Source organism: Aulonocara sp. 'chitande type north' Nkhata Bay, linkage group LG3 (assembly GCF_057382095.1).
Source record: "Aulonocara sp. 'chitande type north' Nkhata Bay isolate Kocher_YH1m ecotype deep benthic linkage group LG3, A_spYH_male_GT1.1, whole genome shotgun sequence".
NCBI classification, from domain to species: domain Eukaryota; kingdom Metazoa; phylum Chordata; class Actinopteri; order Cichliformes; family Cichlidae; genus Aulonocara; species Aulonocara sp. 'chitande type north' Nkhata Bay.
In genome coordinates this window covers 6,689,177-6,710,878 of record NC_141346.1, presented here as the reverse complement: position 1 = coordinate 6,710,878, position 21,702 = coordinate 6,689,177, and the positions used below count along the sequence as shown (strand labels likewise).

Here is a 21,702-nt window from a genome sequence, read left to right as displayed (position 1 = left end):
TTCAATTATATTGTACGAAATGGTCACGTGTGACAAAAGCATGTATGCATGATTACAGTTTTTACTGCCACGAGGACTGGACCGGATTCTGGACCGGAGTTTTTCCCATTTTGTGGATAAGCTGTCGGTCCACCGTTTACCTCAGCTGTCAATGCTGGAGCTGAGAAATGTCCACTGGGCCAAAAACAAACAAGAGAGACGGACTCGCGACAGAAAAGCCGATCAGCTGATCATTTAAGCAGTTTCATGATTGAAGTAGCAGCAAGAAGAGGCAGTCGCTTGTAAAGCTTAACGCAGGAATGCTTTACAAACATTCAGAGATGGACTTACACACTTGCTTTACTTCTCTCGGGGATAACTTTGTCGGAGATGAAATGCCGGGTTGCTAGCGAAGCTCCACATGCTATCCAGACCACCGACAGGTCCCGCATGCCACAGCCGCTCTATCACGTGATGCATACTGCTCCGACGTGCTAACGTTCTGAGGTGAGTTAGGCGTGTTGCAAGTTTTGTGAGGTGCTTTCGTGATATTTAATGGATCGGATTACATTTTTTATTTTTCTCCGATATCCGATCCAGTAATTTAGGTCAGTATCGGACCGATACCGATACGTAATATCGGATCGGTCCATCTCTAGTTAAAAGTTGAACTGTGATTAGTTGGTTTTTGTATTATATGATTTATTTATTACATTTTATGTGGAGTGAATAAATAAAAGTATATTTACGGTGGCCCCTACAGACAAAACACGTACAAACTTCAAATCACGTAAAAACTTCAAAACACAACAGAAGTGCTCCAGGATGCTGGGCGCAGTGTTGAGCTTTTGTTACCTAGAGGCTACACAATCCAGCAAGTACCAACAACCGGATTTGGTGTGTGGTAGTAACAGGTAAATGAACATATTTTTTAATATATATGAGTGCTTGTGTATAAATACACAAACAATACACACATGCTTTCATGCTTTCAATTGTGTAATTTAAGTGATCTGCTCTGTTTGGAAGTTCAGTTAAAGCTAGAAATGTGTTTTGGAGTTTGCACGTGCTTTGTGTCGTGGTCCTCGTGCCTCGCTGGCTCACTCTGTGTTTGGCAACATGTTTTGTTTGTTTTGTTTCCTTTGCGCTCTCTCTCCTCTGCTGGGGCGGTGCTCATTACGGGCCCCGCCCCTGGCCCACGCACCTGTGCTCACCGTCACACCTGCAGCCGATCCCAGCTGATTTGGAGCACTATTTATGACGGCGGACCTGAACCTGTATCTGTGAGTTTGAGACGATCCCTAACCTGGACGTCTCTCTCTGTGTGTATATAGATCTGCCCTTGACCCGAGAGAGTGTGTGTGTGTTTGGAACCCACTGAGAGCATGTATGGGATTAATCCCTGCTTCCCCCCGGACCCTGGAGCCCCGGACCGTTTTTAATTAAAGCAACAAAACAACCTGAAGAGCCGCTTGGGAGCCGAAAGAGCCGGTTCTCTAAAAAGAGCCGGAAATCCCATCACTAATTCCAGCTGGACTTTTGTCAAAACCTGTAGTGATACTGTTGTGACAGGAGTATCGGAGCAGTTTAGATGCATTTTTTCTAAACACTGGGTCTCTGTGGAATTTAAACCCCAAAACACGCTGCGCCAAAAATTGTTCCACCCCAAGGATCGGGTCTTATACTTTATCAATAAAAGTGTCTCTATATTTTTCATGTAAGATAAGTTCTCTGCTAAACAATGTGAATGGGGACAGTTTATAATTGAATTATAGTATATAATTACATAATTATTAAGGAAAATGTATTTTTCCATGTAAAATGTTTAATCTAATGAGCTCTGGGGGGTTTGACACACTTTATACCTTGTTTTTTGTTCCAAAACAGCAAAGCTGCAACCAGAATAAGATCTAGAAGACCCAGAGAACCCAGAGCAGCTGAGGTGAGATGATGGAGGAGGACGATGTAGAAGGAGGGGAATTGAGATTGATAGTTGTTGTTGGTGGTGGTTTGGTGGCACTTGGTGAAATGGTGGTGGTGTCATAGACATCTGCAGGAGAGATGATAAAACTGGGTCATTAAATTTATTATAAGCTCAGCAGGTTTGCTTTAAACAGGAAGTGATGTCAGTGTTCTGACCTCTGACCCTCAGAAAGTAGAACACCAGTAGAGACCTTCATCAGACTGCTGCACGTTAATGGTGATGTTTTTCTCTGATTTAGGTCCAACAGGACGTCCATTAAAGTAGAAATAAGCTGCAGCTGTGCCACCAGTTTTCTTTTTACAGCGTAGTGTGACATCACTTCCTGTCCTCACAGGAAGTGCAGGGATCTCCAAAATCACTTCTTTATCTGAGGAAAAGACCCACAGAGTGATGTAGAGGTGGTATAACAGTCTGCTGTTAGTCTGATGATGAAATGAACGACTTCATTACCTGATACAGTGATGTTGACTTCTTCACTCTTCTCTCCAGCTTCACCTTCACACCAGTAAACTCCACTGACTGGCTCGCTTTGCTTATCAAGCAAACAGGATGAACCATTGAACCTCCCGAAGCCCCGCCCACCTGACCACATGACTCAGTCCCACTTCCTGTGTCCCTCTTCCCGCTGCTGTGAAGAACTGCTGAAGGTTTGGACTGACGCTCAGAGAGACTGGAGGACAGACGGACAGTTTCTATCAGTGTTTACACTCAGTGTTTGTCCTGGACCATGGTGCACTTCATCTACTCACCTGCACAAACAGTCAGTGCAGACAGCAGCAGCACACACACACCTGCAACAGGAGGTCAGAGGTCACTGAAGGTCAGAGGTCATTTAAAGAAAGACTGAGGCTGCACAGTTTTTTTTTGTTGTTGTTTTTTTTTCTCTCAGGAAACTTTTTAATCTCCTGAAGTATCTGCCACAACCTAAGGAGCTTGGAAAGAAAAGCGTCTGGACTTCTTTGAGTTGCTTGAAGACGTTTCACCTCTCATCTGAGAAGCTTCTTCAGTTCTAGGATCAAACGGTGAAGAGACCCACATTTAAGCTCTGTGGGAGTTTCCCCCTGAGAGGGACAATGGACCCCCTGATGATCCTCTACCTAATCACATGAGCCAAGGTGTGGTAATGGGTGTGGGTCACAATCAGCCAGGGTTTTACTGCTACTACTTTGTACTTTCTTACTTTGAGTACTTCCTAGTCTGTACTTTTTTTTTTTACTTTTACTTGAGTTAATAAGTTGAATCAGTACTTCATCTTTTACTGGAGTATTTTTGAACAGTAGTATTTGTACTTCTACTTAATTATGGAAGGTCTGTATTTTTGCCAGATCTGTGAGCCACGCAGATTAAACTACACAAACACCACCGTGCACTGTAACAGGAACAGGAAGTTATAAAATACCACCGAGACAGCAACGCAGGTTAGCCTGTCTTTTCCTGTTTTCTATACATTTTTTGATCAGATGGCAATCAACGGTAAACATCACAGTGCACAGCATTGTAAACAATGGAGAACTGTGCATGGATGAGCTTTCATTCATGTGCAGAGAAGAAAGTGTGGGACTAACAAGCCACCCTTCAAAAGCACAGTTTTTATTTTCAGATTTGCGGCCTGTTTCACTCCCACACTGCTGCTGTTTAAAGTAGAGATGGACCGATCCGATATTACGTATCGGTATCGGTCCGATACTGACCTAAATTACTGGATCGGATATCGGCGAGAAATAAAAAGTGTAATCCGATCCATTAAATATCAAAAAAGCACCTCACAAAACTTGCGACATGGCGTAACTCGTCTCATAACCGTAGCACGTCGGAGCAGTGTGGTCACGTGATACAGCGGCTGTGTGTATTTGTAGTCTCGCTACCAAACCAGCATTTCATCTCCGAGGAAGTTATCCCAGAGAGAAGTAAAGCAAGTGTGTAAGTTCCTCTCTGAATGTTTGTAAAGCATTCCCACGTTAAGCTTAACAACTGATATATGGAGCAAGTGCCTCTCTCTCTCTCTCTCTCTCTCCTGCCGCTACTTCATGAAACTGCTTAATGATCAGCTGATCGGCTTTTCTGTCGCGAGTCCGTCTCTCTTGTTTGTTTTTGGCCCACTTTGCACCAGAAAGAGGAAACCAGCGGCTGAACAACAGCAGCACGTTTAAGCTTGATAAGCTGTTGTTAGAATTTATTTATTATTACTTTCTACACCAGGATCTTTTTCTACGTAGCTGACGCTGGTAACTGTGCAGGGGCGGATCTAGCAAAGTTTAGCCAGGGGGGCCGATAGGGCATTAACAGGGAAAAGGGGGCACAAAGACAGACTTTTCTTTCTTATTCTCATTTAAAATGTCTAGCTTTTAATAAATAATTATCTGAATCTTACACCCAAAGTTTTAATCTGATGTAAAATGTATAGAAGTCCATTACTGTATATAGTAACTATTAAGTCTAATATACCCTAGTAAGCTATAGTACTTTTTCCTTTGGGAAAGTACCATCTGTGCAGTCTGCAATTTTGTTGAAGAAAGATGTTGAATCTATTTAATATTTCTTGAAAAATAATTGATTTCTGTGCATTTTTTTTTCACACTGCATCAAATTAAAGTTCATTACATCGATTAAGCATCACAAAGTGGAGGGTGGAGGGTGGTTCCCTATTTTTTATTTTTTTTTGCTGGTAGTTTGCAACCCTATTAGTTAGGTTGCTTAATATTTCTGCTAAGTACTCTTTAAAATACCAGAATAGGAAGGATGGAGCAGGTTTAAGTTTATTAGATTGAACAGTATTGCTGAACTATGAAATATTTTGGGCGCAGTGTACTTTTTACACACAGGTATAACAGAATAGCTTTAGTGCTGTTGTTTATTTAAACTTGAGTATGAACTTATACAAAATGCAGCAAGATATTAAAAAACAGTTTTATTGATTAAAAAACACACTATATCGGATTCATATCGGTATAGGCAGATATCCAAATTCATGATATCGGTATCGGTATCGGACATAAAAAAGTGGTATCGTGCCATCTCTAGTTTAAAGGTCATCATGTCAACGGGAATGGGAACTTTAACAGTCAAAACCGTCTGTGGTTGTTTGAATACACTCAGTCCTCTTAATGGAAAATTGGCTGTGAATAGAGGAAGTGAAGACTAGATAAAAGAGGGGACGCAGTCAGAGGACCCTGTGCTTCATGCAGTCAGAGGCTGTGGTTTCCTGACTGAAGAGATGTTTGATGAAAAGAGGTCAAGTCTCTTTTGTTCTTTTGGTCTTCATGTTACTGACACTTAGCTGGGCAGAAGGTTTAATCGCTGACTTAGTCCAGACTATATGGTGACTTTCCTGCAGGATTCCAGGTTAAACTGCTGAGTCTGAACCTCTGAGAGGTTTGCAGTGATGATGAGATCGATTTCATCATGCATGTTTGAAACCATTTTCTATCACTCTTCATACATTTCAGTTAAAACTGTGAGCTCCATTATTCAACATTAACATCACTTCTTGGTTCCTGCCCAACTTCACAGCCACCAATCAAATGAAACCAGAAAGACATAAGAAGGAGAATGAACTGTTCCTCTCGCCTTGACGAAACTTTTCAGAATTTTTACATGAACTTTAAAGTCAGTAGCTGCAAGCTTGTAACTGCTGAAAGTTTGTTTTCCTGCCATATTGTTTGTTGGAGCTGTGATAAATAAATCGATGATTTTAGTGTTTGACTCACCGAGGAGCAGAGAGACCGGTGCAGTCTTCATGTTGTCTGGATGACGACTGAACGTCAGTCTGAGCAGCAGAGAGACGCCTTCAGCTTCAGCACTTCCCCGTTAACAGTCTTCAGTACGTCACGCTGCTGCATCACAAAGAGGCAGAGCAGCTTCTCCAGCAAACGTCAGTGAATGAGATGTTCCGTTGGGTAATTCAGCTCCGAATCTATAATCCTTTTAAAAAACAAATTCCCTTTTCCCACAAAATGTTAATTGAACTCACATGTAGTTATAAGGAAAAACAGACTGTATGTGTCCAAGTCCAAACTATAAATGTATATCATCACTTCAGCTCCATCTTTGTAGAAGTAGCCGGTTTAAATCTGGTTTTACTATCTTAGAAAACATTATGAGTTGCAGCACTTTATAATAACTAAGAAGCTGTAAAATTAAAGGTGTTGAGGTGGCAGGCAGGATGTAGGACCCAAACGCAGGACTCAGAGACAGAATGATTAACTAAAGTGGCAGCTTTATTGCTGGAGAACATTCAAATAGAAATAGAAGAAAACAAAACTAGAAACTCAAAACTTAAGCCCAAACTAGAAAACCGGGAAACTAGAAAATCAAACCAGGAAAGAGTGAACCAGAACATTACCAGAAGCACATAGAAAACAAAACACAGTACAGTGAGGGTACAACACAACAACTAACAGAGAAACACAGGGCTTAAATACACAAGCAGGACTACGAGAAGATGGGGAATAGGTCGTAACACATCTGACAAATCAGGCCTAATGACAGAAGGGAAGCAAAACCAAGCACACTGCACACAGGACAGGGACTATCAAAATAAAACAGGAAACACATGAGGCACAGACTTGATACTGAACAGAGGGAACACAGAGCACAGGGACAGGATTGACAAACTGCAACATGAGACACGACTGAACAAGAAAATCGGCATGAAGACAGAACTAAACCTTGAGTAAACATGAGGGCTAGAGGAAGAAAACCCAAGTAGATTAGATTAGATTAAATTAGATTAGATGAAACTTTATTAATCCCTCGGGCAGGTTCCTCCAGGAAATTCAGTTTCCAGTAGCAAAGCACCGAAAGAAGTTGCATGTTACAGATACATTAAGGGGAATAAGAGTAAGGATATAAGCATAAATACACCACATATACACATACATAGATACAGAATATACAATATGGATAAATAGGATTGCTCATTTGAGTGAGTATATTGCACAGTGGTTATTGCACAGTCAAATATAAGAAAAAAAGACAAAACAAAAAAAAAAACATATTGCAAATATTGCACAGTGTAGAAAAGCCTCTACAACTCAGTTGTTCCCCCCTCCCTTGTCCTCCTGTCTCCCCTCCCTCTCCCCTCCAGAGAGGAGTTAAACAGTCTGATGGCGTGTGGGACAAAGGAGTTTTTAAGTCTGTTGGTTTTTGACTTTGGGAGAAGCAGCCTGTCGCTGAATAGGTTCCTCTGATTGTTTACGACCGTGTGCAGAGGATGCCCGGCATTGTTCATAATGTCCATCAGTTTCTTTAAGGTCCTCTTCTCTGCCACTGTCACCAGAGTGTCCAGCTTCATGCCGACCACAGAGCTAGCCTTCCTGATTAGTTTCTCCAGTCTGGATGAGTCCCTCTTTGCTGTGCTGCTCCCCCAGCACACCACAGCATAGAAAAGGACTCCTGCGACCACTGACTGGTAAAACATCCTCAGGAGCTTCCTGCAGATGTTGAAAGACCTCAGCCTCCTGAGGAAGTACAGTCGGCTTTGGCCTTTTTTATACAGGTTCTGCGTGTTGCATGACCAGTCCAGTTTGTTGTCCACCCACAGCCCGAGGTACTTGTATGTGTTGACCTCCTCTCCCTCTATCTGAACCGGCAGTGACTAGAAATCACAAAACAAGAACTAGAGAGCTAGAAACACAGAATCATGAATCAAAATGATAAACCATGATGGAATTAATGATTAATAATAACACAAAACCAAACCTTGATGTTTAAATGGAACCAGTTTAATTGTACAGCCATCACCTTGGAAATAAACATTTTGTTATATTTGTTATGTTATTTAAACATTTTAAATTAACATTTTATCATCATCATTACCATCATCGTCTGATAAAGTCTGATAGGAGCAGGCTGCACATACATTGTTTATACATATACAAATACATACTTTATTCTTTAGTGTGTGTGTGTGTGTGTGTGTGTGTGTGTGTGCTGCAGGTTGTCTGGTGGGTGTGGTGCAGTTCACCATGGTGACAGAGAGATTCCTCCAATCAGATTTCCCCTCCTACCAACACCTGGACCAGGACAGGTTCATCACACACAAACACTGCAGGTACACACACACAACCTGCAGCATGCTGACTGCTCATTGGTCCATTCTCTGTGATGTAAGAGGGCGTCTGATTGGTTCAGGATGTGAGCTTCCTTCCTGGTTGTAAACATTACAAGTTAAATAAAGCTGGGTTCAATTCACAGGGTTTACCTGCAGTTCTCTCTGGACCACCTGCACATCCTGAGTCCATCTGTTGCCATGGAGACACACTTGAGACACAAGGGGGAGGAGCCAGGAGGGGATGTCACTGCCAGGAAGCAGACAGTGGAAGAAGAAGAAGAGACTGCTGGGAGTAAGAGGAGGAGAAGAGAAGAAGAAGAAGCAGACTCCGGCAACCCCTGGCCCTGTGTCTCCATGGTGATCAGGGTGGAGCAGAAGGAGGGTGTGTCCTGGAGGAATACAGGGGCGGTGTCACAAACAAGGATGCAGTGGACTCAAGAGCAGACTCAATTGCTTGAACTATGTATAATTTATTGAAAGGAAAAAGAAACGTAACTAGACTAGGTTTAACAGAAACCATTCGCAGAAACTGAGGGAGGTCCGTGGGCGGAGAAACGGGCGTAGAGCACAGGGAGAACTCGAACGGAAACTTCTGTAAACACAGGAGAAGGGTTTTACTGAATGAAAAACGAGTAAGGGGCAGAGGTACGTAGTGCCAGTGGATAGTCTTGGGCTTACTTGGAAACCCCGGTTATTAGGCGGGGAAAAGGCTGCCGTGGGAGCATTCCAGAGAGGGTCGAGAGTGTGGAGAGTCCGGTCCAGGTTCCAAGGTGTCCAGGGAGGTGGAAAGTACGGACTGAAGGGCAGGCTGAGGAGAAGTTGAGTATGTGGTCCTCGGGTTCCGAGCAGACGGGAAAACAGGACGGAAACAGAACCAGCACTACTGGTGAGTGCGACGGGTGGTGAATCACAGATGGTAGCAGGACGAACTGGCGAGGAGTGGCTGGCAGTGCTGGCTTAAAAACCCTCTAGGTGGAGCCCCGGAGATTGAAAGCAGGTGATGAGCTGGCCAACTCCACCCCAAGGGACGGAATACAGGAACCTGGACCACGCCCGACCAGACACTCTCACAGCATATGACAGTACCTCCCCCTCAAGGGTTGCCACCCGGCGACCACCGAGACCGGGCCCTGCGAGGGGAGGAGCGAAACGCAGCAATCAGGGACGGGTCCAGAATGAGCGACCGGGGAACCCAAGAACACTCCTCAGGCCCATACCCCTCCCAGTCCACCAGGTACTGGACACCACGACCGCGGCGGCGCACGTCAACAATCCGCCGGACCGAATAGGCCGGATGACCGTCCACGAGCCGGGCGGGAGGCGGGGGAACGGACGGCGGGCACAAAGGACTGCAACGGACTGGCTTGACCCGAGAGACGTGAAACGTCGGGTGGACGCGCCAGGAGGCCGGGAGCCTGAGACGGACCGCCGAGGGGCCGACGACAGCAGTGATCTCGTAGGGGCCAACATAGCGGGGAGCCAACTTCCGAGAAAGCGACCGCAAGGGAATGTCCTTAGCACAAAGCCACACCCGTTGTCCAGGCCGATAAGCCGGGGCAACAGAGCGGCGATGATCCGCATAGTCCCATTGCCGGTCGACAGTTGCAAGGAGAGCCCGTCAAACCCTCTGCCACACCCGCCGGCAGCGTCGAAGGTGGTGCTGGACCGAAGGAACAGCCAATTCCGTCTCATTTTCCGGGAACAACGGTGGCTGATAACCCAGCGAGGCTTCAAAGGGTGACAAACCTGTTGCCGAAGACGTGAGAGAATTATGGGCGTATTCCATCCAAGGCAACTGAGACGACCAGGCAGCCGGGTTCTGTGATGATACGCAGCGAAGAGCGGATTCCAATTCCTGGTTCAGACGTTCAGTCTGGCCATTGGTCTGCGGATGGAAACCAGAACTCAAGTTGGCCTTGGCACCCAGGGCCGTACAAAAGTCCCTCCACACTCGGGAGACAAACTGGGGCCCCCTGTCAGACACAATTTCCGAGGGTATGCCATGAAGTCGGAATACATGGTCTGTAAGGATCTGGGTGGTCTCAGTAGCCGTCGGCAGTTTTTCTAGGGCTACGAAATGAGCCGCTTTGGAAAACTGATCGACTATGGACAGAACCACCGTCTTCCCCGAGGAAGCTGGGAGGCCGGTAACAAAATCCAAGGCGATATGAGACCAAGGCCTATGTGGGGTACTCAGCGGTCGGAGTAAGCTAGACGGGGGCCGATTGGAGGTCTTATTACGGGCACAAACGGAACAGGCAGCCACATAAGCCTTCACATCTTTGTCCATGGAATGCCACCAGAAATACCTCTTCAACAGTGCCGTGGTTCTACTCACTCCCGGGTGGCAAGTAAACCTGGCTGTATGGACCCAATGGATCACAGCCGACCGGGCGGCAGAGGGCACGAAACGCCGACCGCGTGGGCCAGTTCCCGGATCGGTTTCTTCTCGTAGTCCTTGGCGTATGGCCTCCTCCACATCCCAGGTGAGGGAGCCAATTCTGCAGGTGGAAGGGAGAATGAGCTCAGGGTCCCGGGAGTCCAAGTCCGAGGAGTACTGGTGGGACAGAGCATCGGGTTTAAGATTCCTGGAACCCGGGCGATAGGAAATGTCAAAGTTAAATCGGGCAAAGAAGAGGGACCACCAAGCCTGGCGGGAGTTCAGTCTCTTTGCCGATTTGAGATAAGTCAGATTCTTGTGATCTGTCCAAATGATAAACGGATGTTCCGTCCCCTCCAGCCAGTGGCGCCACTCCTCCAAAGCCAATTTAATTGCCAGGAGCTCCCTATCCCCAACGTCATAATTCCGTTCGGCAGGAGAAAGGCGTCGAGAAAAGTAGGCGCAGGGTTGGAGCTTGCCATGAGGACCAGAACGTTGTGACAGCACAGCCCCCACCCCCACGCTCGAAGCATCAACCTCCACTACGAACTGCCTACTTGTGTCAGGATGGATCAGAACAGGAGCCGAAGTAAAAAGCCGCTTGAGCGTGGCGAAGGCCGAGTGAGCCTCGTGGGACCAAAGGAAGGGGACCCGGGAGGAAGTAAGGCGAGAGAGAGAGGCGCAGCCACCCGGCTGTAGTCCCTGACAAAGCGCCTGTAAAAATTTGCGAAGCCAAGGAACTGCTGCAGCTGTCTGCGTGAATCAGGAACGGGCCACTCCACCACTGCCTTGACCTTTATAGGGTCCGTCTTCACCTGCCCTTCCGCCAGTAGGTAGTAGAGATGGACCGATCCGATATTACGTATCGGTATCGGTCCGATACTGACCTAAATTACTGGATCGGATATCGGAGAAAAATAAAAAATGTAATCCGATCCATTAAATATCACGAAAGCACCTCACAAAACTTGCAACACGCCGTAACTCACCTCAGAACGTTAGCACGTCGAGCAGTATGCATCACGTGATAGAGCGGCTGTGGCATGCGGGACCTGTCGGTGGTCTGGATAGCATGTGGAGCTTCGCTAGCAACCCGGCATTTCATCTCCGACAAAGTTATCCCGAGAGAAGTAAAGCAAGTGTGTAAGTCCATCTCTGAATGTTTGTAAAGCATTCCTGCGTTAAGCTTAACAAGCGACTGCCTCTCGCTCTCCGGCTGCTACTTCAATCATGAAACTGCTTAATGATCAGCTGATCGGCTTTTCTGTCGCGAGTCCGTGTCTCTGGTTTGTTTTTGGCCCACTTTGCACCAGAAAGAGGAAACCAGCGGCTGAACAACAGCAGCACGTTTAAGCTCGATCAGCTGTTGTTAGAATTTATTTATTATTACTTTCTACTCGAGGATCTTTGTAGCTGACGGCTGGTAACTGTGCAGGGGCAGATCTAGCAAAGTTTAGCCAGGGGGGCCGATAGGGCATTAACAGGGAAAAGGGGGCACAAAGACAGACTTTTCTTTCTTATTCTCATTTAAAATGTCTAGCTTTTAATAAATAATTATCTGACACACAAAGTTTTAATTTGATGTAAAATGAATAGAAGTCCATTACTGTATATAGTAACTATTAAGTCTAATATATATACCCTAGTAAGCTATAGTACTTTTTCCTTTGAGAAGGTACCATCTGTGCAGTCTGCAATTTTGTTGAAGAAAGATGTTGAATCTATTTAATATTTCTTGAAAAATAATTGATTTCTGTGCATTTTTTTTTTTCACACTGCATCAAATTAAGGTTGATTACGTTGATTAAGCATCATGAGGTGGAGCGTGAGGGGTGGTTCCCTATTTTTTATTTATTTTTGTTGTTGCTGGGAGTTGGAACCCTATTAGTTAGGTTGCTTAATATTTACGCTAAGTACTCTTTAAAATACCAGAATAGGGAGGATGGTGTAGGTTTAAGTTTATTAGATTGATCAGTATTGCTGAACTATGAAATTTTTTTTTTTTTGCATATAGGTATAACAGAATAGCTTTAGTGTAGTTGTTGTTTTAAACTTGAGTATGAACTTATACAAAATGCAGCAAGATATTTTTAAAAAAACAGTTTTGTTGATTAAAAAACACTATATCGGATTCATATCGGTATCGGCAGATATCCAAATTTATGATATCGGTATCGGTATCGGACATAAAAAAGTGGTATTGTGCCATCTCTAGTAGGTAGCCCAGAAATGAGATAGAGGAGACATGAAAGTCACACTTCTCGGCCTTCACATAAAGGCGGTTCTCCAATAGTCGCTGCAGCACACTCTGGACATGCACCTGATGTTTTTCGAGGGATCGTGAAAAGATCAAAATATCATCCAGGTAAACAAACACGAAAACATTCAGGAAATCCCGGAGCACGTCATTCACTAGTGCCTGGAAGACTGCAGGGGCATTGGTGAGGCCAAACGGCATTACCAGGTATTCAAAATGCCCCAAAGGAGTGTTAAAAGCAGTCTTCAATTCGTCGCCCTCCCTTATGCGGACAAGGTGGTATGCATTCCTCAAGTCCAGCTTGGAGAAGACAGTGGCCCCGTGGAGGGGTTCGAAAGCCGAATTGATCAAAGGCAGGGGATACTTGTTCTTAATCGTGATCGCATTAAGTCCCCTGTAATCGATGCACGGCCGGAGCGATGTATCCTTTTTAGAAACAAAAAAGAGACCGGCGGCCACCGGTGAGGAAGAAGGACGAATGAGACCGGCTGCTAGCGAGTCCCGGATGTACTTCTCCATAGCCCCCCTCTCCGGACGGGACAGGTTATAGAGACGGCAGGAGGGCAAAGGAGCACCGGGGAGGAGATCAATGGCACAATCATAAGGTCGATGAGGAGGCAGCGACTGAGCCCTGTCTTTACTAAACACCTCTTGTAGATCATGATATTCAGGAGGGACAGTGGTAAGGTCAGGGGGGGAGACAACCAATGGAGGAGAAACAGAAGCCTCCGAGGGCAAGGCTGACTTTAAACAGTTGGCAAGACAAAACAGACTCCAACTCGCTACTCTTTTCCCTGTCCAGTCAATGTGTGGATTGTGCTTCTGCAACCACGGAAAACCGAGGATCACTGGCACGTCAAGGGAAGAGGTTGTAAAGAGAGTTATGTCTTCCTGATGATTACCTGACGTGACTAACTTGACAGGCGCGGTCCGGTGAGTGATCATCGCGAATACCCACATTATTCAAAGCGGCGGCCGGGATCAGAGGCTCGAGCTGAATGAATGGCAAGTTCAACGATTTAGCCACCGCAGCGTCTATCAAATTTTGCTCCGACCCGGAGTCAACGAGAGCACGAAAAGAATGAGCCTTAGTACCGGACATCAACGAAACCGATAGCAAAAAACGGGGTTTATCACTCTTAAAAACACTGCCCACCCGTAACCCCGGACTTACCGGCGGGCCACGCCTTTTGGCCGGACTGGGCAGACAGCGATGCGATGGCCGCTTCCCCCGCAGTAGAAGCACTCTCCGGCTCGGAAACGCCGCTCCCGCTCCTCAGGAGTGAGCCGAGCGCGGCCGATCTGCATAGGCTCTGGGGAAGGAGAGCGAGGACGGACGGATGTTGTCACCGGAAGTGACGGGGGTAACGCAGAAACGGCCGCGGGTCGAAACAGAGACGGAGAGGGCTTGGACCGCTTCTCAGCGTCTCTTTCCCTCAGTCGACTATCAATCCTGAGAGCAAGAGAGGCGAGCGCTTCGAACGTGGCCGGCTCGTCGTGTACAGCCAGCTGATCCTTCATCTGTTCGGAAAGGGACGCTAGGAAAATACCCCGCAGCGCGGCGTCTGGCCAACCCGCTTCTACAGCAGCGGTGCGGAACTCGATCGAATATTCCGCAACGCTGCGTTTTCCCTGACGGAGTCCCAACAGCCTCTTAGCTGCAGTACCCTCAGAAATCGGGTGAGCGAACGTAGCCTTGAATTCCTTGAGGAATTCCTCATAGGAACACGAGGCAATCGGGTGAGAAAACAAAAATGCCTCAGCCCACGCAAGCGCCTTACCCCTAAGCAACCCTACAAAATGGGAAATCTTGGCAGCATCATTTGGAAACGCGTGTGGCGTGCGACTGACGAACAACGACCACTGAAAAAGGAAACCCCCACACTGCCCCAACTCTCCGTGAAAAGGCTCCGGTGGAGTGGAGGAAATGCCCCCGATAAGCCGATTCTATCACGGGATGCACAACGGCGGGTGCAGGCAACGGTCCCGGCTGACTGGGGAAAACGGGTGGATTCGGCTCCCTGATTTCTGAAAACCTGGTAAGTAACTCCTTCTGTTTTTCACTAATAGCGTTACACTGGTCCATTAGGGACGTCAAGGTCTGTTCATGCCGTCCTAACACCGCGCCCTGTTTATTTATGGCGGCGCGAATTGGGTCCGCTGAGTCCATTAGTGGCCAGTTCGTTCTGTCACAAACAAGGATGCAGTGGACTCAAAAGCAGACTCAATTGCTTGAACTATGTATAATTTATTGAAAGGAAAAAGAAACGTAACTAGACTAGGTTTAACAGAAACCATTCGCAGAAACTGAGGGAGGTCCGTGGGCGGAGAAACGGGCGTAGAGCACAGGGAGAACTCGAACGGGAACTTCTGTAAACACAGGAGAAGGGTTTTACTGAATGAAAAACGAGTAAGGGGCAGAGGTACGTAGTGCCAGTGGATAGTCTTGGGCTTACTTGGAAACCCCGGTTATTAGGCGGGGAAAAGGCTGCCGTGGGAGCATTCCAGAGAGGGTCGAGAGTGTGGAGAGTCCGGTCCAGGTTCCAAGGTGTCCAGGGAGGTGGAAAGTATGGACTGAAGGGCAGGCTGAGGAGAAGTTGAGTATGTGGTCCTCGGGTTCCGAGCAGACGGGAAAACAGGACGGAAACAGAACCAGCACTACTGGTGAGTGCGACGGGTGGTGAATCACAGATGGTAGCAGGACGAACTGGCGAGGAGTGGCAGGCAGTGCTGGCTTAAAAACCCTCTAGGTGGAGCCCCGGAGATTGAAAGCAGGTGATGAGCTGGCCAACTCCACCCCAAGGAACGGACGACAGGAACCTGGACCACACCTGACCAGACACTCCCACAGCATATGACAGGCGGAGGCAGAGGATCAGGAGGGAGGGCTCAGACTGTGCTTCTCAGTGAAAGCTATATATATGTATATATATATATATATATATACATGTATATGTATATATATATATACATATATATATATATATATATATGTATGTGTATATACATATATATATATACATGTATATATATATATATACATACATATATATGTGTATATATATACACATTTTCCATCTCTATTCTCTGTGTTTTCAGGCCGTCCCACCCACAGTCTTGTCCGTCTCAGATGTCTTAGACTGCAGGTAAACTGCTCGTCCCTCACTGAGTCGCTCCCTTTGGCCATCTGAGGAACTGCAGCTGCAGCCTGCTTTAAACTCCTACTGGTGTGTGTGTGTGTCTTTCAGTTCAGAGCTGGTGTGTTTTCAGGGTGTGGTGTCTGAAAGGATCAGTGTGAACAACAGGACTGCCCACTCTGGACACACACACTCAGGTACAAACACACAGGTGGTTTGTGTATCAGGCTTTTTCTGCTGTGAAGTTTTAACATGGGAGTCTATGGGGGCGACTCACTGCTGCCTCTGCTGGACACTAGGGAACTGCAGGCATCAGTGCTTCAGGTATGAGTCTCAGGGGTCCGTTCTTCGTACCTGGCTTACTACATCCAAGATCAAATGACACATCCAAGATCAAATCATCGCGCCAACTTTGAGCTCGCTATTCCGGTTCCCTGAACACACCTGTTGTTGACGATTAGTATAGCTGGATGAAGTAATGTGAGCTCACTGGATGGCTTAAAAGGGGCTACGCATCGATAGTAGAAACATTGATCGGCAACCCTTTGATTGGTCGGCGAAAATGTCGAAGGAGCGCGCTCGGTATTTTTCGGCAGCAGAGCAAGAACTCTTGATTGAGGGATTTCAGGAGTTTCAGAGTTTAATTAAAACGCAAGGGAACACTGCAAAGGCTGCAAAAGCAAGGAGAGAGGGCTGGCAGAAAGTTGCTGACAAATTACACTCGTAAGTAATTTATTATATTATATTACATTATCTCATATTATATTATTTTATATTATATTATATTACATTATATCCTCTTTCACATTAGAGCCACAACAGGACCCACTAGAACATGGGAACAAGTAAAAGTGAAATATAAGAATATTCTACAGAATGGTAATATTTATCACTTATATTGCTTTTAGTCTCTTGAAAAGAGACCCTGAAATACTCTGTTTGTTTCTTTATAACAGCAACCAAGAAAAGGGCAGAGCACAAAAAGACAGGTGGTGGTCCTGCACCCCCTCGTCACACCCCGGCAGAGGAGCTGGCCCTAGTGTTGAATGCCACCAGACCCATTGTTGAGGGCATCCCTGGGGGCAGCTCTTCCTTAGACCAGCAGCCGGGGTGCAGTAGCAGCAGCACCTTCATAACTGGTAAATGAGCTCATAATGCTATTTGTACAATGTAAAATATTTGGTTGTTGCCTTAATTAAAATGCTTTTTGTACTTTGACATTTATTGACATTGTGGGTTTTTTTGTGTGTAGTTTTACATGACACTCCATCACTTTTACCTGTTCCCATGCAAGGGGTGACTGAAGCATGCACAGTAAGTTGGGAGATTATATATATATATATATATATATATATATTTTTTTTTAATTATTTAGACCAATAGGCTGTACCACATCCCTTTGTAACACCATTTTGTTTCCATTGCACAGGACAGTGAAGCAACCCTGTCAGATGACTGTGGTTTGGAGGAAGTCCCTGTAAGTGCATGCATAATTTGGCCTGAATTTGTATCTACTTGTGTACTTCTACGTGTTTCTGACTGTTTCTGACTGGTGGGCAGTCTTGTAATTAATTTTACTTCCTATATGACATGTATTGCCCGTTAAATGTTGTCTCTACAATTGAAACAGGGTGACATTTGTTTGCTCTATAAGAGAAGTCTCCAGCAAAAAATGGAGTATACTGAGCTAAAGAAACAAAAGTTTCTAGGTGAAATCGAACTTCAAGCCCTAATGAGGCAAAAAGTTCAACTAGAAATCGAGTTGCTTCAAAAGGAACTTCAGAGTAAGTAAAAATACACTTTCATACAGAGCACTATTGATGACCTTGCGTGATACAGTATATATGATTTTTTTTCCAGGCAAATGATGACTGGCTTTTTTTTGATGAGACAGAAAAAGATGCTCAAATAAATTTCAATGAAAAATATGTTTTGTCATGTTTTTAATATTCGAAATTGTGTTGCACAATTCTGTCCCGTGCAGCTCTGCCACTAGGTTGGTCCAAGTGCACTGGCTGGAGGTCATCATCAGGCTGCACCTCCACCACAGGAGTCCTCTCCTTTCTGATGGTGGCAATGTTGTGCAGTACGGCACATGCAACAGTAATGTCACATGCCCTGTCAGGTGCAACCCTCAGACTTTTCAGACACTGAAATCTTCCCTTTATTTGCCCAAAGGTCATTTCAATGCCTGCCTTGATCGCAATGTGTGTGCAGGCTATGGTACCAATCACATTAGGGAAGCCTGCGGACAATCGAGCTCTAGTTACAGACATGGGTCATGATTGCATCACATTCATTATCGAATTTAATGTACCTGCAATAGAAAAAAAGCCCTGTTTGACAACCTGTGGTCTTAAGTGGCTTGGAAAAACCACAAACGCACCCAGGAAATGCTTGAGTGCCAGGTATACTTTGCGAATGGAACGGCAGACAGCACTTTTGCCAATGTTCTCTGCGTCAATGTTCTCTGCGTCTCCAACAGCGTACAGAAACGTGCCACTCGCAAAGAAACGCAAGGCAATGCACACAGTTTGTGCAGTTGTTAATGCCCGACTACGGTGAGTGGAACTCTTAACATGGGGATCCAGCAAGTTGGTTAAGTAAATAATACCCTCACGGGAAAATCGATATCTCTCTATGAGCACACTGTCGCGCTGAGCTAAAGGATCCTGTCTATCCCGCAATATACGCTGAATTCTGAGAACTCTCCTTATCAATCTTGCACCTTCACAATGGGTGGCTCGCGTATACGGACAGGACATGGCTGCGACAGACTTCCCAAATCCACCTTCGCTTTTATAGCCGTGGTCTCTCATCTTGATTACATGAAGTAATTTACTATTACTACTCTAAAATATTAATTACATCTGGAATAATCAAATACATGAAATAGAATGATTAATGGTACATTTCCCTTTTTTAGGAAATGACCTGTATGTATCTGTATGGAATCAATAAAAGGATCAAGTGCTGCATTATCTTTAGTTACATTGATAATATTTATTTATAGAAAAACAGTGGTAAAATATCGCTGTTGCTTTCGTATACATGAAGCGGACATACCTGAGTGGCTGTGATCTAATCCTGTTTACATAAAGTAAGCCTGCTCCCGAGCAGGTTTACGCTTACGGATCTGTTGCTATGACAGCAAGTCCCGGATGAGCTTCGGAGAACCGAACGATCCAGGATCACGCGAAATCGTCAACAATCAAATCCAGCTAACGTACTTAGCGAGGTACGAAGAACGGACCCCTGGTCTGACTGTTAGCTGAATGTGTGTGTGCAGGTGTGCGTCTCACTCTTTGTGACCAAGCTGGGAGGAGTCTGCAGGTGTACCTGGACTTAAGCCACACCCCCTACCCACCTGGCCTGTTGCCGGGTAACACTCTGCTGTTGTCTGGTTTCCAGAGGAGGCTGTCCAGGTGAGACACACATAGACAGGCTTATAAAAGTTTGGACTCTTTATTTGGACTCATTTCCAACAATGTCAGCCCCAATAAAGTTATGGATCATCTTGCATCAATAGGCTGCTGGTTTTCTTTACTCGTTTCAGGTGTTACCAGCAAAATAGTTGTTTAATCATCTGGAAATGTACCCAGATTTATTTATTTAGACAGAGATCTTGACCCCCCAATGTTCAATACAAAGTCACGCCCATGGTTACGTACCTGTGCGGTTTACCTGTGTGTGTGTTTCAGGACAGGAAGTGTGTACTGCACGTACTTACCTGTCAGCTCCATAACTGTGGTCTCCCTGGGAGACACCAGGTAAGTTTACAGGTAAAGTCTGGTTCACGTGTTTGTCGTGCTGTTGTTTATTTGTTTGTTTGGTTTCTATCAGCTCGGCCCAGCCTCCTCCTCCTGCTCCCATCATGCACCTGGGTGAGTGGGCTCTGAGCAGCAAGCAGAGGTGCGCTGTGGGACAGGTCAAAGGTCACGTGGTGTGTTTCCTGTTCCTGCAACTGCAGTGGAGCTGCTCGCTGTGTGGCAGCGTGTACACACAGGTACTGCATAAAATACACACAGTGTGTACAGGATGTGTTTAGTGTCAGTTTCTCGGGTGCAGTGAAAGTACTCAGAGTGCTTCATGTGTTGTTAGCGTGTTGGTGGTGTGTTAGTGTTGGTGCAGTAAGTAAAGTGTCGTTTTGGAGGAAACTGCTCACGATTTCAGGTGTGTGTGTTTACCTGTTGCTCTCTCTCTCTCAGGGCTGCAGCAGCTCTCAGTGTCACTCGACCTCGTCAGTGTTTCAGTCCAAAGCAAAGTAAGAGCAGCTTCCTGTTGAGCTCACCTGCTGATACGTGTTAATCACCTGGATGAGTCAGGTGACAGTCACATGATCAAACCATGTGGCTCTGCTCTTCGATCAGGCTGGTGATCGATGACGGGACAGGTGAGGCTCACGCCTGGTTCTCAGCTGCTCTGGTTCGTGCTCTGCTGGGATTGGCTGATGCTCAGTGGGAGGGGCTTCAGAGAGCACTCAGGGTCAGAGGTCACATCAGAGTCTTCCCTCGTGGGCAGAGCCAGGTCAGTAGCACCTGTCAGGTGTATATATTTACCTGTCACAGGTGAGTCACAGGTGAGTCACGCGCTCATCGTCGTCTTTAAACTTTATTTTATCTTTAAAAATTTAAGATCGGGTCATGTTTTTATTCCTGAGGCTTTAACTGTGAAAGGGCACATCCTGTTTACATCCTGGTAACAGCTCCGTCTGCTCACACTTTACTGCTGAACTGGTTTGGGGGCGTGGCGTCAAACTGAGGGTTTTCTTCATATTTACAGTCGGTGTGAAAACGTCAGAAGGTTTGAGTGAAAAGAGAGAAAAAGATGTTTGTGAGGATTCACGTTGTGGATATCTGAGGTTATCAGAGTGTCAGGAAGGGAAACCTGAAGAAAGTCAAAGAGCCGCCCAGCACAGAACAAGCCTGTCAGAGCAAAGACTTCAAAGACTCTACAGGCTGCACAGGGACGCACTGTGAGCTCACAGAGCTCCACGTCTGCAGACACCTTCAGCCACACTGCTGAGGACGAAGACCTGCAGACTGAAACGTCCTGTGGTCAGAGGAGGTGAAACGAGAAGAAGATGCAGCTACAACCCAAAGAACAGCGTCCACACAGTGAAGCACGGTGGAGACGCTGTGGGGGGGCCACCACAGAGAGAAACAGGCGTCCTGCAGGACGTTTCCACAGGTCCGAGCCGTGAGTCTGCAGAGACATAACCTCTGTGTCTGTCTCAGGTGTGTGACGGGGACGCTGACGACTTCCTCCTCCACTTCCTGTTGTGTCTGTGCAGCAGCGATGTCATGATTCGGCCGCTCAGCCTCACCTGCAGGAAACACACCAACCAGAGACCAGAAGGTAACCCCACCCTCACCACCCTGACCACCCTGACTGCAACCTTCAGAGTCGTGTGTGTGTGTTTCAGAGGTGAGGAGGTTCACTCGAGGAGACAGAGAGTTCCTGACCAGACTGGCTCCTCCCCTTCAGCTCACCTGTCTGCACCTCCACCCTGACTGAGCTCCACCTGCTTCGTTCTGACTTCATCTGTTCTACGTGTTCGTACAAATAAAACTTTATTGTTCCTCCTCCTGTCACACGGTATCTCACCTTCACTGACCCTAACGCTGGTGATCAGGGTCAGAGGTCACACGAAGCTCTCTGGGTTTAACCTCACACGAAAGGGGCGTCGCTGTCATCATCACAAAGGGGCCTATACCAGGTCATGTGACCCTTCTACAGGAAGTGATCCCTGTGAGTGGCGCCCACATCAGAGACGTTCTCAGATGGTGATTCATCAAACCTGCACCAGTAAAATCTGACAGTAGAAGGATGATGAGTGAAACTGGTTAATCTGGTGTTTGTGGCACAGAAGGTTTGACCTCCACTGTGTGACACGGGTCAGACTCCAGCTGG

At 46.2% G+C, this 21,702-nt stretch overlaps 1 protein-coding gene across 1 annotated transcript; it reads left to right on the top strand.

The window, feature by feature from the left end:
• Nucleotides 1-15,255: 15,255 nt before the first annotated feature.
• On the top strand, nucleotides 15,256-21,383 carry LOC147333708 (CST complex subunit CTC1-like). Its single transcript, XM_086285834.1, has 10 exons — nucleotides 15,256-15,316; nucleotides 15,752-15,798; nucleotides 15,845-15,986; nucleotides 19,079-19,214; nucleotides 19,491-19,559; nucleotides 19,633-19,795; nucleotides 19,998-20,053; nucleotides 20,160-20,316; nucleotides 21,027-21,147; nucleotides 21,194-21,383. Exons 1-10 carry the CDS (start codon nucleotides 15,256-15,258, stop codon nucleotides 21,304-21,306), a joined length of 1,065 nt encoding a protein of 354 aa, XP_086141960.1. The 3' UTR covers nucleotides 21,307-21,383.
• Nucleotides 21,384-21,702: the final 319 nt, after the last annotated feature.